We start from the raw sequence: 17,376 nt of genomic DNA on the forward strand, positions 1-17,376 counted from the left end.
CTTTCCCAATGAGTGCAATGCGACTGGAAGCATGCCGCCACCCACTGTGAATATGCAGTTCAATATTTTATGATATATTGGATTTTTCAATTTCAACTATACAACAGTACTTCTAAACTGCTCTTAGTTCTGACATAGGATAGACAAAATAGTAGCATCTTTTGTTGGAACGTCAAGTTGAGAAGCTGCCAACCTTTTTGGGTCGCTGGGAACATTTGGGATTCTGATAAAGTATGCCAAATGCCAGTCACATAATAGTCGCTATGAGGATACGGCATAACACAAAATGGCTGCCAGATCTAAAAGAGCAGAAAAAAGACAGGACCACAATATTGTGAGGACATGCCGCACCCCCTGCTCCCCAACAACTGGATAAAAGACCCCTACATCCATCACCACACTCACACATAAGTTCTTTGCACCTCTCCTTTGTTCAAATGGAGAAAGAGGATGAGCACTGAGTTCTGGCATCCAATTAAATGTGTTCATTTTTAAGGGGCGAGGTCAATGTAGGAGAGGCTGAGCCAGTGCAAACACAAGCTGAGCATCAAAAGCAAACAATTGCCCATGCAATGTAGATTTTTAGGGGATATTTATGGAGACCTTTTGCAGGTGCCATAGGAAATACTGGTGGGCACACAAGTGTCTGTAACCTCAGAAGTGTTGCTATAGAATCACAGAATCATAGAACTGTTGGAAGAGACCACAAGGGTCATCTAGTCACTTTGTACATACTCTGTGGTACAACTTGCTTTTTATGTTTCTTCTTTGTTTTTGTATTAGAAAAATATGATTTAGTTGTTATAGAAATCTCAGCTTAAAGTATTCAAAAATAAATAAATAAATTATACCAGCAGTTAAAATAGCATCATAAAATTATACCAGCAACAGCAAGCCAAAAACATCAGCAGAGGCTCTAACCACAACAAAGCCAAATGGAATAAGGTAAAAGCCTACTTAAAATCTGGCAAAGAGCAGGTCTCCCTAATGAGCCTATTCCATAGTTTAGGCACAATGGAAAAGGCCACTCTCTTGTTCTCCGCCAGCTCTACTTCCATAGGCCAAGGGAAGACAAGGAGAGTCTGAGAACCTGAGTGCTTGGCTTGAGCTGGTTCATAAAGGCAGAAGTGGTTGCTGAGATATGCTGTTCTCAGGTCACTTAGAGGCTTTGCAGGACAAAGCCAATACAGTGGTGCCTCGCAAGACGAAATTAATCCATTCCGCGAGTTTGCGGTTTTTTCGTCTTGCGAAGCAGGGCTATTAGCGGCTTAGCGGCTTTTAGCGGCTTTGCGGCTATTAACGGCTTAGCGGCTATTAATGGCTTAGCGGCTTTAAGAAAAAGGAAACAAACTTGCAAGAACTCGCAAGACGTTTCGTCTTGCAAAGCAAACCCATAGGGAAATTCGTCTTGCGGAACGACTAAAAAAACGGAAAACTCTTTCGTCTTGCGCGTTTTTTGTCTTGCGAGGCATTCGTCTTGCGAGGTACCACTGTACCATGAATTGAGCCCAGAAGCAAACTGAAAGTGGAACAGACTTGGCCTAATATGATCCATCCTGCTGACTCCAGGCACAAATCTGGCCACAATGTTCTCAGCCAACTGAAGTTTCCAATATTATCTTCAAGAGCAGCCCACACATAAGTGTGTTTTAGTGACTAACCTGGAAGTAACTGGAGTGTTGCACTTGTCATCCACTACAAGATTCTACAAATGAAGCATGTGAAGAACTAAAGGAGTGTAACGGATATAGCACTGTCCAGCAAGCAGGTCAGTTTGCAAGCACTCTTTCCATTTTCAGTACAAATATGTTTTCTCTCTCTCTGGTGTTAATCTGTGGAAAAAAGCAATTTATAATTGTATCAGTTTAACTATCAATCCAATTACCACCACCACCACCTCTGCACCTCAGAGTATCACGACAACTGCCAAATTTGGACATTCAAGAAATTATTGCTCTAAATGCCCTTAGACCTGAAGCTTTTTGTAAAAAAAAAAAAGCATTGATATCCAATATATTTCAATAACTTTCCCCCTTCCTCTTCCCTTCCTGAAGCTTGAAGCACATTTAAATACATAATTTGTCCACTTGACAATATAACACCCATTCTGACACATATTTCTATTAACAATCAAACTTATCCTTTCTACATTTCAGCTCCAAAATATAACTTTGATGAAAATCTTGGTACAGTGTCTAAATTAATCAATAGACTTTTGCTACAGTCCACACTCCCAGGCAATAGCAGTTGTTTAAGCACTACTAAATAAAAAGTAAGAAAATCTATGCAAGCTATAGACTGTATATAGGGTTTGGCTCCTCAGGAAGCTGTGAATGCCATTTTAAGTGTAATTTAGCAAAAAGTGCCCTGTAGCCTCTTCTGGAAAAAAAATCTTTTCACAGCTAAGATTTACTATGATGTCACCAGGAAACTGCTATTACACCAATCAGTCCCTAATGTTAAAAACTATTTTTGCCCACATTTATGTATCAGGCTGCATTCTATACAATCTAATCCTGCAATGTCAGAACTGTTATTTGAATACAATTCTAAAAGGTAAGGGAAAACAAAGGTAGGGAGGGCTTTTACGTTATGAATATCATAGTGAACTGTTTCACAAGCTGGCCCATTACTGAATATATATTTGCTGATGGCAGATGTCCTTCCTGGCTTACTCCCATCTTTAAGATCAAGGTGGGCAAGCTGCAGGCCACATTTTATGCAGCCCCAATGCTTCCTTAAACTGCCTCATTCTTCCATCACATCAGAGGTCTTTCCTCTCCATTCCTTTCCTCCTTATTTTTCCTGACTTTTAAGTGCCCCACCTATTATGTCATTTCAGAACACAGGATAGGGTTTTTTATAGATAATTGATGAGTTTTTTATTTTTTAAAAAAACCTTTTCATAGTTGTTTGGTTTCCAGAAAAGAAGTTTTCCCCACCTCACTATCAAATATCAAATTACTATGCTTCTGAATACACTCGCGCACACACCAGAATCACAAAGGAATTTTTTCACTTGCTTTCCAGAACATTAGCTATATTGGTCTGTTGTACTAAATAAATAAATAAATCCTCTGCATTTAAGAATAATCCCATCAAACACAGTGGGGCTTACTTCTGAGTAGACCTGTAAGGGATTAGGAATTTTTATTTTGAGGTAGCCAGTGAAAATTGAAACAGAGTAGTCTTTATTCTGAATTAATGTCCATCATAAGCACCAGTAATTCTGGCTCTGCCCACTCCCAGGAGATTAGCAGTCCAAGGGAATGTGGCCCTTGACAGAAAAAAGGTTGCCCATCTGTTTTAGGAGCAGTGAGGAGGAGTTCCAGGGTGAGAGAGAACAGAAGGTGGGAGAAGGTGGAGGAAGAGAAAGACTAATTGAAACTCTCTCCTGAGGGTTCCCCTCCCTGGTTTAGGCTGTAATCCTATGTACATCCTTTGTACCTGGGAATAAGCCCCTTAATAGACACTTTTAATAAACATTCACAAAAGCGGGCTGTTAGGGTTTGTTTTTGGCAGCGTAGCTCAGTCAACTAGATCAGAAAATCCAAACCCAACTTTAAAATTTGCAGAGGAAGCAGCAAAGTATTTTACATATTGCTTTAGTACATGAAAAGTACTTCACATACATTATTATCATGCTTGGGACCTAAATTGTATGGCTTTTGTTGCATGCTGAAGAGGCATCTCTTTACCCTGGCCTTTGACATCTGATATGTTTGTTTTAGGACCCACCCCATCCCTCTGGAGGCTGCCACATCCCATCCTATGTTGCTTGAAGATGTCTCCTAGCCCATCAGTGAGGCTTTTCAAGGGGCACAGTTGGTTGCAGAGGGGCAGTGCCACAGTAGGGACAGGAAATTTCCTTTTGCAAACTTCAGGTAACGTACATTAGAATCTAAGGCCAAGTCAGTCTGCAAAACATGTATGTTTAAATGCCATTATGCATTTTGCAACTTTTTCTGTTGCATTTTAGAAACAAGAAATAAAATGGTATGAGGAATAGTTTGTATAAATAATATGAAGGCAGTTGCCTCATCAGTAATGCATTTGTCCAGAATTTCCTGAATTGCATTTACCTCCAGTTATTTCTTCTTGCTGTTCATAATGGCAATGTCACCAATATGATGGCAAGTATTTATGTCAAATATGCTTTGGGCTTCAAACACAAAGCTGTTTTTTCTATCACAAGTGTTATGGTTTCTGTCTGTCTTTATCCGTTGTCTAACATTTTTGATGCTTTTGAATTATTATTCTATTTCCATTTATTTGTCATCCATTCAATCTTCTCTAAGCAAATCCACTGGTTTATTATTTATTACTGTTTATCTTCCTGATAAATTTTTCCTGCAATAAATAAAAGAGGCAAATGCTAAAAGACAGATAATTCTGTGTACAAAGGGACAGACAGCTCTGAAGGTACTGTATTTTTCGCTCTATAACACACACCCGACCATAACACTCACATAGTTTTTAGAGGAGGAAAATCCGTAGGCATGCCACCCGTAGGCATTCCCTCCATAACACGCACAGACATTTCCCCTTACTTTCTAGAAGGAAAAAAGTGAGTGTTATGGTGCAAAAAATACGGTACATCAGAAACACACAAACATTATTAAGTTATTCAAAACATATTTATCCGCTGGCATCTAATACAATTTCCCAAAAGTAAACCTATGGGTTTTTGATCACTCAGACTAACTGATGCCAAATCTAAAGTCAAAAAGGACTGTCTTAGTGACCCCAAGGAAGGATGTTTGTGCTTGCCTTACTTTTACAGCATGGCTTGTTTGCTTGAGCCATAGAATCATGGAATTGTAGAGTTGGAAGTGACTCCGAGGGTCATCAAGTCCAACCTCCTACAATGCAGGAATCTCAACTAGGTCATACATGACAAATGGTATCCAACCTCTGCTTTAAAAGTAAGGTGAGAGTCCACCACCTCTTGTGGGAGTCTATTCCACTGTCAAACAGATCTTGCTGTCAGAAAGTTCTTCTTGATGTAGCTATATGAACTGCAAGCATATATCAACTCCATCACAAACAAGAAGTAAACAATAACTTGCTTATTTGGAAGCAAGCCTTACCATTTGCAACATCCTTACTAAAAAGTATGCACACTTAAGATTCCACCTGAATCCACTTGGAATTAAACCAGTGAACTAAGCCATTTTCTCCCAAAGCAATGGATTCAAGTTACAAGAAATGACATTCCCACCTGGATAGCTCGGTCAGTAGACCATGAGACTCTTAATCTCAGGGTTAGGGGTTTGAGCCCCACGTTGGGCAAAGGGATTCCTGTATTGCAGGGGGCTGGACTAGACGACCCTCATGGGCCCTTCCAACTCTATGATTCGATCTAAACATCCTAGGCAAGCGATCAAAGGATTCTAGCCATGCAGTGTTATCCCTTGCATGTTTACTCAGAAGGAAACCCCGCTGGGTTCAATGCGGTTGCTCCCCAACAAGCATGCTAGCAGAGGACCCCCCCACAAAATAAGCATGACTACTCGGCCCCAGTAAGGATGCTCGCCGCGAATATGCAGAGTACATGTCCCTTATCAAGTCTTAGTGGCAAAGCTTCCAGGTAATACTGAAACCAAGAGTTGTTAAAACAGTGCAGGGGGCGGCGGCACCTTCTTCCTGTCCCTTCCCGCCTCTCACCCACCTGGGTGGAGTCTCTCGCCTACCGGCTTCTTGTCTCCTCGGGCTGCAAAAACCCTTTCCCTTACCCCCAGAGTAAGAGGAGCAAAGAGAGAGAAGGGGCTGCTCCCGCCAAAAAAAGCCCCAACGAAGCAGAGAGCCCTGGGTTCCCTCCGGTGCTTCCTCAGGTACTTCCAGGGATTCGCGTGAGTAACAGGGCCTTGAGTTGCCTCGGCAACGGCTCGATTTGAATACTCGTATTACATAGTCATGAGCACGGCGGGCCCCGGAGCCAGTCACCGCCTCGGGGCCGGATTGGTGGCGAGGGCGCCGCTTTGCGCGTGAGGGGGAGGAGGAGCTGCGGAGAAGGTTTGGGGGCTTCTGCCCGCCCCGAAGGTGTTGCGTGGAGGAGGTTAGCTATGGGTAGGTCACGTCTGAAGCGTGTTCCCTCGGAAGAAAGTTGCGCTGGTGCAACCGGGATAGTCCTGGTCCGGATAAGTGTGCAGTCGAGTTGCAAGCTTTAAATCGGAGGGGTTGTGTATTTGTCCTTTTTCTCCAGGAAGATCTTTCCTGCGGCCTACGAAAAGCTGATCAAGAATCTTCTGTATGGAAACCGCATGATTGAGACGATTAGGTGGGCAGTTTGGGTGCTGGGAATAGGGAGCTGTACGTTGCTTGAAGGAAATGAATGGTCTAATATGAGAGTCTGTAAAACGCGGTAAGGGAAAATCCCCACAGGCTTGTAGGAGTGCCTTTTTCCTCAATAGCAGTTGGCTATCCTGGTACACGTGCTCCAAATGTGTGGTCGTGCGTGTAAGGTTGTACTTACACTTTAGATCAAATGCACAAGCCTAAATTTACAGCCTGGAAGGTTGTACTATTATTTTCTCTCCACATATACCTACTGGGAAGCCATTCTCTATACAACATCCATTCCCTAGCATGCATTGAAGCAAGCTAGGGTATGTGTGGTTGTTTACACATACATAAATGGGTGCCTGCATGTACAAAAATGTAATACAGAAATTGACCGTGAAACCCCTATCCACAGCCTTAAAGGAGAAGAAATCTCTGAGTAAAATCACACTTTATGTTGGAACAACTCTTTCAGAGTGCTCACAAACAAGCATTAAGATATGCTTTCTTTTTCCTGCTCTTTTTCTCTGTGCGTGTTCATGCAGCCTATTAAAGAAACAGCTGTAACTTGCTAGCACAGCATCCCAGAAGAGTCATTTAGACTCTGAATTATTGCCACTGTGTAATACCACAGGGAGGTGTTTTCCAAGGGAATGCAGAAGCCTGTAAGATCTGTAGACAGTAAAGCTGTACGATGATAAAGCAAATTCCCTCTGGAGCTGCAATAGAGGACAAATTATGTCACGCTCAGATGACTGAATAAGATAGGCATGGCCTGAGAAAGCTAAAGAGCCGATTCTAAATTTCTGAAAACAATAAGATAGTGAGAGAAGATAGTGACTTGAAAATAAGAGTGTGTTTGTGTGTATATATAGCATGATTAACCAACCCAGACCCTGCAGCCATCATCTGAGGCCCTTTGTGTGCCTCCTCTGTGAGAGGTCCAGAGGACAGCAACACAAGAATGGGCCTTTTCTGTGGTGGCTCCCCACTGTCCCCATGTATGCTTGCCTGGCACCTTTATTACATATCTCTAGATAGCCTGAAACACACAACATTGCTGAGGGTGAATGGTTAAATGCTTTGTCATGTGTTCTGTGGAATGAGTGCAATGTTAGGTTAATAGATGCAGAGTGGGACTCGCATAACACCATTGTAAAATCCTTCCTAATATTACATGGATACCAAGTCTGAAATTCATATCTATATGTCTTACTTTATGGGAATCCAGCAGCCTCAGTCTCCTTCTATAATATATCATTTAGCAGGATACAGAGCAAGTGTGATGCATTTAATTCTCTTTGTGATCATATAAGCTACTCCACAAATCCCTCTGCCAGTAAGCTGTGATGATTAAAGAGCTTACTGCGGGGAAACTATAGCTAATACTTTCTTTTCTTAAATAAAAAAAGTGTTACTAATGAGTGCTGGGAAATTACTCAGTGTTAGTGCCTCAGCATCAGATGAACATCTTAGTCATACGTTTTATATGGGGCAGCAATCCAATCATTACCTGAATTGACAAAGTTCCTTTTCGTGTCAAGGAGTTTTGCTGATCAGGAGAAATTCAAAAAACATGGTTTAGAGTGTAATGGCTGCTGTGATGCATTACCTATTGCTGATCTCTTCCTTACTCACAGGAAAGAGCCTCTGGCATTATGGTCTGGATGGGAGATAGGGCAGGGTTGGGGAACCTCAAGCCTGATGGCTGAATGTGGTCCTTTGGGCCTCTCTCTGGCCCTCAAATCTTTTTCCTCAGGTCACATACTCCACTGCCCTGCTTTACATTCAGACATGAAGCTCATTGCGTGACCTTAGGCCAGTTGCTGTCTCTCAGCTTAACCAACCTCAAAGTGTTGTTGTGGGGCTTGCATGAGAAGAGTGTATGCTACTTTGAGCTCCTTGGAGAAAAAAGGTGGGATATAAATGCAATAATAAATAAGGGCATTTTTGTGCTACAGTGCAACAAAAGTGGGAGATCTCCCCCAGACAAAGGGAAGGGGGTTTGTTGTGGGGAAGGGGGATTTGGCAAGAAAAGTGAACATAGACAGGGATGGGGAGCATAGGCAGCGGAGTTGAAGGCCATTAAATGCAAGAGATGCAGAGGATCTGTTACTTTTCTATGCAGAAGTCATATATATATACAGGATAAGCATTATAACAACATTTGTGATTGGTGGGAAACATTTTAGAGGGTTCGGATGTGTTGCATAATGTGAAGTAGGCTTAAGTTAACTTGTTCCTGCCTACAAACAGTGTTTGCCCAGGACTGTGTATAGCTTTCAACATAAATCCAAGTTACACAGTTCTGCATTGCACCCTGCACCCAGCCTGCACTGCAATGAGTTGCTGTTGTTTCATCACAGTGAGTAGATTCTATGTTCACAAACAGAACATCACACAGGATTTTCCCGTGCCACATCACACCTGCTCATGAATAATTTTTTTCCCCTAACTTCTGATTAAGCCTAAATTCTTTCCAGAAGTTGGAGAAATTATTAATTGCTGGCTGCGGAGATGTGTGCTAAAAGCTCTGCACTTTACCCATCCTTGTCTCTTGTTGGTAACTAGCCTTTTAGCTTGACCCCTATCTCTGGTGCATCCTGGCAAGGGCTCTTATTGGCACAAACCTGGCTTGCTAGATGATGCAAAGCTCCAGTCTCAGCTTTACTCACCATAGCAACCTATACCTTATGATCAACATTATTCTGTTTCATGAGCTGGGTTGCCATGGCAAAGTCCTTGTATCATATTGCAAGGTGATTATAAAAGGAAGCACTTTGCTTTTCCTATAATATATATATGACAAAATGATCAATTTTGATATCTGCAGCAGATCAGCTTTTGGGCTGCTTTGAAGCAATCTGTAAAGAGTTGCTAAAAGTTTTCTTGGTAAAGTAGCCACAGGTAACATATCACACACCAAGTGGATATGTGAAAAGAAAAGGCTGGAGAGGCTGAGAGCATTTTCACACATTACAAGGAGCATTAATTCAGCTTCTTCACTCTGTACATTTTGACACTTGTAGACGTAGCTCAGTGGGGAGATGACATGTGCACACGAATCTAAATTAATGGGGGATATGCTTTTAACTTCACTGGTGAAAATAGTGTTAAGTGTTAGGGATCTGTCCCACGGAGAACCCACAGAGGGGCTGCTGGGGAATCTGATAGAGTCATGGAGATGCTAGGACCCAATCAGAAAATCAAATTATAATTTGTCATAGACCCTGCACATGCTCAGAGTAGGGCCACTTGAACAAGTCAGATGAGGACAGGAAACCTGAGCAAATCAACAAACATTTTCACAATGGTAGTGGTTGTTACTCCTGTTGTGTGGCATTCACAGTTCTGTAGAGAAGCATGTTGATCTGTGGTTGAAATACTCTGGAAGGAGTTTGTGTTCATCATGAAGTTGTTTTTATACCAGGGTAATGGCCTTGAAATAACAATCTATTGAGCTTTGATTATTTATTTATTATTACATTTATATTTATATTCCATTTACCTTTGCTCCAAGGAGTTCAAGGTGACGTTCATGGTTCTCTTCCTCCCCATTTTGTCCCCACAGCAGCCCTGTGAGGTGGGTTAGACTGAGAGATGGGTGACTGGCCCAACTTCACTCAGTGAGCTTCACGGCTGGATTTTGAAAACGATCCTTCATTAGGTTTATCAATCTGAAAGTCTTAAATTTGGTTTTAGAAAAACAGGTGGAATTCTGACAGGAATGGTTTATATAAAGTATAGAAATGGCTGGTAATTAGAACTAAAAGTAACTCTTGCTCCAATGATTTGTCTTCTAATGAAAGTTCAGACCTGCTGTTCTGTCCTAGCAACCTTGTTTGTGGTGTGTGTGTTATAGCCCTTTAAATGAGTTGACTCACACTATCAGTGTGTGTTACCATAACCAGACAATGCGAGATGTACTTATTTATTTGAATCCTTTTTGCAGTCAACGCCAATAGATCAACCAAGAGCCAGACTTGGGACATTTCTCCTTCCTCTAGAATACATTGATATTCCTCTATCCTATTCATCATCTTCCTCTTTGTCAAACATGACTAGCTAAAATAGCTATGTGTTGATGTCATTTTCCAATTGCCCTGGAGAAGTTGTGTATGGCAACCTAAATGCTCACAATAAATAGCTAGGACAAGGCTGGACTGGAATAAGAGCAAAGTGGTATGACATACATGCATGTGCTTGTGAAGAAACACCACCCTTGGCATTGCTCAGCAGAAATTTACAGCAGCATCTCTCTAAGAAAGCTCTTTGGGAAGCTGTTGTACCATTGTGACTGATTTCTAAGATAGTAAGTCCTTAATTCAGCTCTTGCCTTGGCCATGAACTCATAAGGTAGCCTGCGTTTAATCCTGTTCTCTCAGGATTCTCCAAGTGAGTTCAAAACTATTCCCTTAAAATGTTTCTTTCAAAAAAAAAATCCCTCTTTTGCCAGCATAGGAAAAGACCAGCCTTTTGGTAAGTTAAAAACTTACAAACTCTCTAAATTCATATGCTTCAGAAAAGTTGCATATGCAGTAAAACCTACCTTAATTACAAAGTGATGAAAGTTCCTAAACCATTGGTATAGGAACTGAAGAGTGGCTTGTGAGAGCCATGTGACTGAGCTGGAGCGACCAGCTCAAACCTCATTCCATGCTAAGCTTCTCAGACTCTGGGAAAATAAAGCCTTGATTACCTAACTCCTCCCAAGGTGAGGGGAAGTGGACATAGCTAAGCCTGGCAGCACAGCTTACTCTATGGTATTAACCCCTTCATGCATTAATAAGACTTAAGCATGTTGGTTATATGAGGCTGGTTATCTCACAGGCATGACCCACACTTTCTTAGCCATACTCCTGCCCTCTACAATATGGGTATAATAGTGATAGATTTTATCTGCATTGATATTAGTATAGTAAGTTTTAAAATGTTTACAGTAAAGAATAAACATTTGGGTATGGAAAGACCTTGAATGGGAAAAATCATGGACTATTGTCTTTGCTGCTTCCTCTTTTGGGGAGGCGGCGGAGGTTACAATCACAGCGACACTAAAATCCTGGATTCCAGGACTGCTTTTTTATGGGGCAGCAATTACTTCTGCACCTAGAAAGATCATCATAAAAAGCTTAAAAACAAATAAAGACAATGTCGTCTACAGGTGTTTCACTCTAGCATCCGTCTTGTTTAATTGACTAGATCTGCTTTCTTAAATGTCGATCACTGCTCTGACTTAATTAATTGGTTAAAAGACTGAAAGCGTTAAGCAGACTGGTGTATCCCAAGACTAATGAGAGTAGTGCATGCACATTTTGTCTCGTATATTGGGTTCCTCAAGTGCTAGAGACCTCCTTTTCTTTGTCTTTTCTTTAGTGAAAGCTGGGAATCTAGGGACTATGGTTTATCTAAGCATGTGTGCAGACACTGACCTCTACCCGCAGATGCCCATGTGAAATGATTTAAACATTTATCATGTGCTATAAAAATTAAATGCATGAAAGTCAAAAAGAATTTGATTTATTTGTTAAGGGCCAATTCACTTTGACCTTATTATTTTTGTTAGATTCCTAAGGGACAGTTCTGAAAACACTCTGCTTGGTTTCAGAGCGAAAAGCATGTGTCCCATCTGTGAAACATTATGGATAAATGCTGCAGGACTGTAAAAGTATATCCTTCAGCAGAGGCGTGTGTTTGTATTTTGTGGGTGGGTGTGGGTGTTTAAATCAAAACAGAATAAGGATTCCTATGGACTATTACTATTTTCCAAGAGGGTTTCAAGCACATACCAGAACTTTAGGTTTATGTAGTTAAAGTGGACTAAAGAATTCTGTCACCCTAATGCATCAAATTTTCTTTAAAAAATAATCTGGCTTCTTGCAGTTTGTAAAGTGATGGGGAAATGCATTGAAAAGTGTGGGATGAACAAATGTCTGATGAGAAGACGTTTAAGCACTCTGCAGGCATATCAGAGTGAATGCAGGATGAATCCTCATTGTAGTATAATGCCTTTGCAAGCAAATCTGAACAAATGCTCAGTAAAGACCGAATACTGTATAATATAACCTCCATGTAAGCTTTGTGCAAGCAAGTCAGGATGAATGCTCAACAAGCAGGGCATCCAGAGTGGCCTTAAAATAATTCTGTGCAAATTTGATTCAAATTTTATATTCAGACACCTAAATTCTGTAACCTGTACAAATTATGCAAACTATCAATATTTGCATGGGCTTCCTATATTTAGATAACTAACAGTGCTCTCCTGTGTGTGCCTGTTCATAAAATGCAAATCCCATTGATTTCAATGGGGCTTATTCCCAGATAAGTGTTTAATAGTATTACAGCCCAAGCTGCAGTCATATGCAAACTTACTGTATCTGAACATAAGTCTCATTGAACTCAATAGGATTTACTTCTGAGAAGTTATACACAGGATTGCACAGTAATTTTGTTAGCCTTTTGGCAGAACAAGGAAGTAAAATCAGTTCCCCAGTCCTGCCCCAGCTGCTGAGATTTTGTCAGGCATCACTCACAAACTTTCATGCCAATCTTCCCAGCCCAGAGGGTTGGAAACACACTTTGAATGAATGATGAAAGACAAGGAAAGAAAACCTGAGTTTCTCTGTGACTGAGTTCTACAACCAATGCCATATCTCATGCTCCTACGGCAATTATGCAGGATTGTGAGATATCTTTTAGTGAAAAGATTGGATTGTAAGCTCCTAGGTTGCAGTCCTATGTATAATTACCTGGGAGTGAGCCCCATTAAACACAGTGGGACTTGCTTCTGAATAGCCTTTACACTATATGAGAGCAGGGACTATCTCCTTTAAAGATACATGGTTGGTGTTGAACCAATACAGCCTGATCTGTACCAAGGACTTCAAACAGCACTGTAGTATAGTGACTGACGATGTCAGCGGTGAAGGGGTCCAGTTCAAAACCTGGTTTGGGCCACAATTTCCTTAGGTGACTTTAACCAAGCCATTACATTTTAATTTCAGTTCCTTCCTCCATCTGTAATAGAAGATAACAAGTGGAACCTCGTAAAAAAATATTCATGGATGAAGGGTTGGAATTGACTTGGTGGGAGCACATCCTCTGCAAATAACCAGCCATCCTTTACATTGCAGTCCCCTCCTCAGAATGTGAAAGGGCCCTTTCTTGAGAAGGAATTGGGCTCAGAAGATGCAGTTCACTCCACAGTTTGAAAGAAGATGTGTTATTCTGTGGCAGCTCATCGCTCCCTTAAGCTCAATATGGTCTTCCCCAAAGGTAAGGAATCCTTTTCCAGACGAAGAACCACATTCTCTTCAAGGCAATCCAGCAGCAGCTGGAAGCAAAAGCAAATGGGGCAAGAAGCAAACGTGGACAAGAGGAGCAGATTTGCCACTTAGGTTTGTATTGTCGGCTACTTTTCAGACATGCAAAAGCCAGAGATCTCTACACACACAGCCTCTCTATCTATGACGTCTTATCAGCTCAAGGAACAGAGAATCATTTCTAGAGGGTATTCTCACATCCCTTCAAAAAGAAACAAACCCAAACCCCCAAACACAACTTTCATTAAAAGCTAGTGTGGGATGTATTATTACTAGAGCCATTAAGTACAACATTTTCCTGTTGGCAAGAATGGACACACAGGGGAATGTGGCTCCAGACAGGGAGGACTTCCTGTCAAACCTGCTCTGGAGCTTCTCCCTGTGTGTGACCAGGTAGATGGGCATGACCCTTGCTGTCCAGATAAAAGGGCTGGCCATGCAACCATCTCTCTCTTGGACTCTTACTCTCCTGACTCTTAGCCAGTGCATTGCTCAACCTTCACAAAGGATGGAGCCCACAAGCAGAAAGTCTGAGATATGTAGCTCAGATTTCTTTTCACTGTAACCACAAGATAAAGCCTGCCTTCAGATTACTGCTGTGAACTGAATGTGAGTAAAATTTTATTCTTACTTTTAAAGAAGATGGTGTTGTGTTGTTATTATTTTAAGAGGGAAATAAAGGGGACGCGGGTGGTGCTGTGGTCTAAACCACAGAGCCTAGGCCTTGCTGATCAGAAGGTCGGCGGTTCGAATCCCTGCAATGGGGTGAGCTCCCGTTGCTCAGTCCCTGCTCCTGCCAACCTAGCAGTTCGAAAGCACGTCAAAGTGCAAGTAGATAAATAGGTACTGCTCCGGCGGGAAGGTAAATGGCGTTTCCGTGCACTGCTCTGGTTCTCCAGAGGTGGCTTAGTCATGCTGGCCACATGACCCGGAAGCTGTACGCCGGCTCCCTCGGCCATAAAGCAAGGTGAGGGCCGCAGCCCCAGAGTTGTCCGTGACTGGACCTAATGGTCAGGGGTCCCTTTACCTTTACCTAACAAATCATCAACTTGCTTCCAATAAGTTGCAATGGGAATGTGCTTTGCTGTTTACTCACTAGCATGAGTGAGGAGAGATAATATCAAAACCATATATCCTCTCCTACCTTCCTTACAGTCCCACAACTAGATGAAGTAAAGTACTAATTACCCTGATATATCTGTTCCACACAAAAAATAACACTAGTTTTAGAATCACAGAGCTTCACAAATTCCTGGTTCAGGGCCAAATACTTTTTAAGGGAAATTTTTGTTTGCATGATTGAGCCTTGAATAGTCACTAGGAAAGGGTCTGATGCTGTCTACTACATCAGACTCTCTGGGACTGTTTTCAAATTAGTATTAGCAGTAGTAGTCATATTTCATATTACATAGTACAGTGGTACCTCGGGTTACAGACGCTTCAGGTTACAGACTCCGCTAACCCAGAAATAGTACCTCTGGTTAAGAACTTTGCTTCAGAATGAGAACAGAAATCGTGCTCCGGTGGTGTGGCAGCAGCGGGAGGCCCTATTAGCTAAAGTGGTACCTCAGGTTAAGAACAGTTTCAGGTTAAGAACAGACCTCCAGAACAAATTAAGTTCTTAACCCGAGGTACTAATGTATTATCTTTCTGGCAAATATACTTCTGTATATTCATGCCACCTCACAAGAAATATATGCTCAGAATTTAGCAAAACCTGTGTGATGAGGTTTTGTAGTTTTAAGATCCCCTGATTTGTCGTCAGCATGCATTCCTGTAATTTGGGCATATGTGATATTTTATGCGCTCCTTAGGGATGCAAAGAGAATCACTGTGAGTAGCATGCAGGAGGGGAATCAGCTCAAGCAAGCAAATTCTGCAACCTCCCTCTCTTATTAGCAAGGCTTAGGGGAGCCCCAAAGTGACTGAACCAAACAGTCCCTACTACACTAGCTAATAAAAGAGTTTGTAAAATTATATAGAGATGAGTCTAGTGTATACTGTGAAGCTTCGGGAGTTCATTTCATAAACTGTTCCTAAATCTTTCTTATGTAGCCCTAGGAGTGTTTGTCACAGATTAAACAGCTGTTACCTCACTTGTTGTATTTTCACTAGGCTGAACTCTTGCTGATTATGAGCCCCATAAGATTTGGTTAAAGTCATTAGTTCTCTTTTGTGATTCTGTTTCACCCAATCTGGTATCTAGCAATCTGTGCCTTTGTAAATATGACTGTTGCCTTAAGACCCAGCTTTCAAAAAACAAAGCAAGTTTCTAGCTCTCATGGTTGCAAACCTATATAGGAGATCATGATGTGTCTGACAAAAGTGCCATTGTTCATTGAAGTCTTGCATGGCTATCATTTTCTATAGCCTCTAGCAATGTTCCTCTACCCAAGCATCTTTGCTGTTCATCAGATCTTTCCTTTGTAAACTACAGTAGTGCTTAAAAGAAACCAACAAACCAACAAAAACAAAGATAAAAAATGTTTAAGCATAAGTTCTACAAATCAAGCAAGTTTAGGCAAATCCAGATAATTTGCACAAAGTGGATTAATTTGCATAGGTTATTACATGTTCCCTTGGCATAGAAGGAACAAAAGCTCAAGTATGAAACCCTTACTTTCAGCCTGTAATAATTGGAATAGCCTGCAGTGTAATACTGAGGCATGATTAACAGATTATTGTACTACATCATATAATAATTACATGAAATGTGTCATATAAAAGTATAGCCTACTTTAACGTAAGAGGTTCATGGAACTCAATAAACCTTATCATGCAATAAAGTGAAGAAGGCTGGTTTGACTTTATTTCATTTGCATATATACAAAGGAATGTGGCTACCAACCATGAGCAACAGTGGCAGACTATGGACAGACACCTTCATTTAATTATTTTATTGGGTACTCTCGATGTGACTATTCATTTATATTTTGTGTGAGGATCTGTTCCATCAGTGGGTGGGAGGAAGAGTGAATTTACAGGGTGTTCCTGTTTGCACAAGACTTGAAAAAGAAACTTTTTTTTAAGGCTGCAGTTTACAGAAAGGGTGCTGTTTCCCTTTCTCCAGTACTGTACATGGGTGTAGCCAGGGGTGCAGCTGCCCCTCTAAATAAAGTAATTAAATAAAAATACTTAACTGACCAATTGTGTCGCAGATAACTTGGTTCTCCCCCCACTAACATAAAGCCTGCCCCCCCATAAATCCTGGCTATGTCTATGCTCCAGTCTCCATCTTTCTATAGCACTATGCAGATATTTTATTTGTACACAGGTTGTTGTTGTTGGTGGGTATGACTCTGCTAATCTTACCCCATTGGAGAGCCCAATGGCCATATGTTAGAAATCACATGTGCACAGGTCCGCCCCACTGCATAGCTCTCAACATGAGTGAAGCCTATACACATTGGTTTGAGTTGGCCCCTGTTGTAATGGAATGTCCAATGTATAAATTTAAACATTTGTGTTTAAGGCTCTACATGTCTTAGGCACAAAATATCTGAAAGAATGCTCTGTCACAAGAGACTAGGGCCCTGCGGGACTTGACATCTTTCCGCAGGGCCTGCAAGACAGAGCTGTTCCACCAGACCTTTGGCCAAGGCACAGCCTGACCCACCCTTTTGGTAATCCTCGCAGAACTCTAGCCCAATGGTTGCCATTAATTTGATTTCGAATTGATTTTAGAATGAATTGATTTTAGAATGCTGTATTACTTTTACTGTTGTTAGCCGCTCTGAGCCCGGCTTTGGCTGGGGAGGGCGGGATATAAATAAAA

General features: G+C 41.5%; 2 protein-coding genes across 2 annotated transcripts in view; one reads left to right on the forward strand and one right to left on the reverse strand.

Annotated features, from left to right (window-relative positions):
- The window catches only part of LRRC56 (leucine rich repeat containing 56), a 33,288-nt gene extending 31,487 nt beyond the window's left edge, over window positions 1-1,801 (reverse strand). Inside the window, exon 1 of the mRNA XM_083698816.1 lies at window positions 1,662-1,801. Coding sequence (XP_083554942.1) covers window positions 1,662-1,692 — 31 coding nt within the window. The 5' untranslated portion in view covers window positions 1,693-1,801. The remainder of the gene's footprint in view (window positions 1-1,661) is intronic.
- A 4,246-nt stretch (window positions 1,802-6,047) lies between these two features.
- Window positions 6,048-17,376, forward strand: part of HRAS (HRas proto-oncogene, GTPase) — a 59,494-nt gene continuing 48,165 nt past the window's right edge. The window contains exon 1 of the mRNA XM_083698633.1: window positions 6,048-6,069. The gene's annotated coding sequence lies outside the window, so the exon portion shown is untranslated. The remainder of the gene's footprint in view (window positions 6,070-17,376) is intronic.

Source organism: Podarcis gaigeae (assembly GCF_964106915.1).
Source record: "Podarcis gaigeae genome assembly, chromosome: 1".
NCBI lineage: Eukaryota > Metazoa > Chordata > Lepidosauria > Squamata > Lacertidae > Podarcis > Podarcis gaigeae.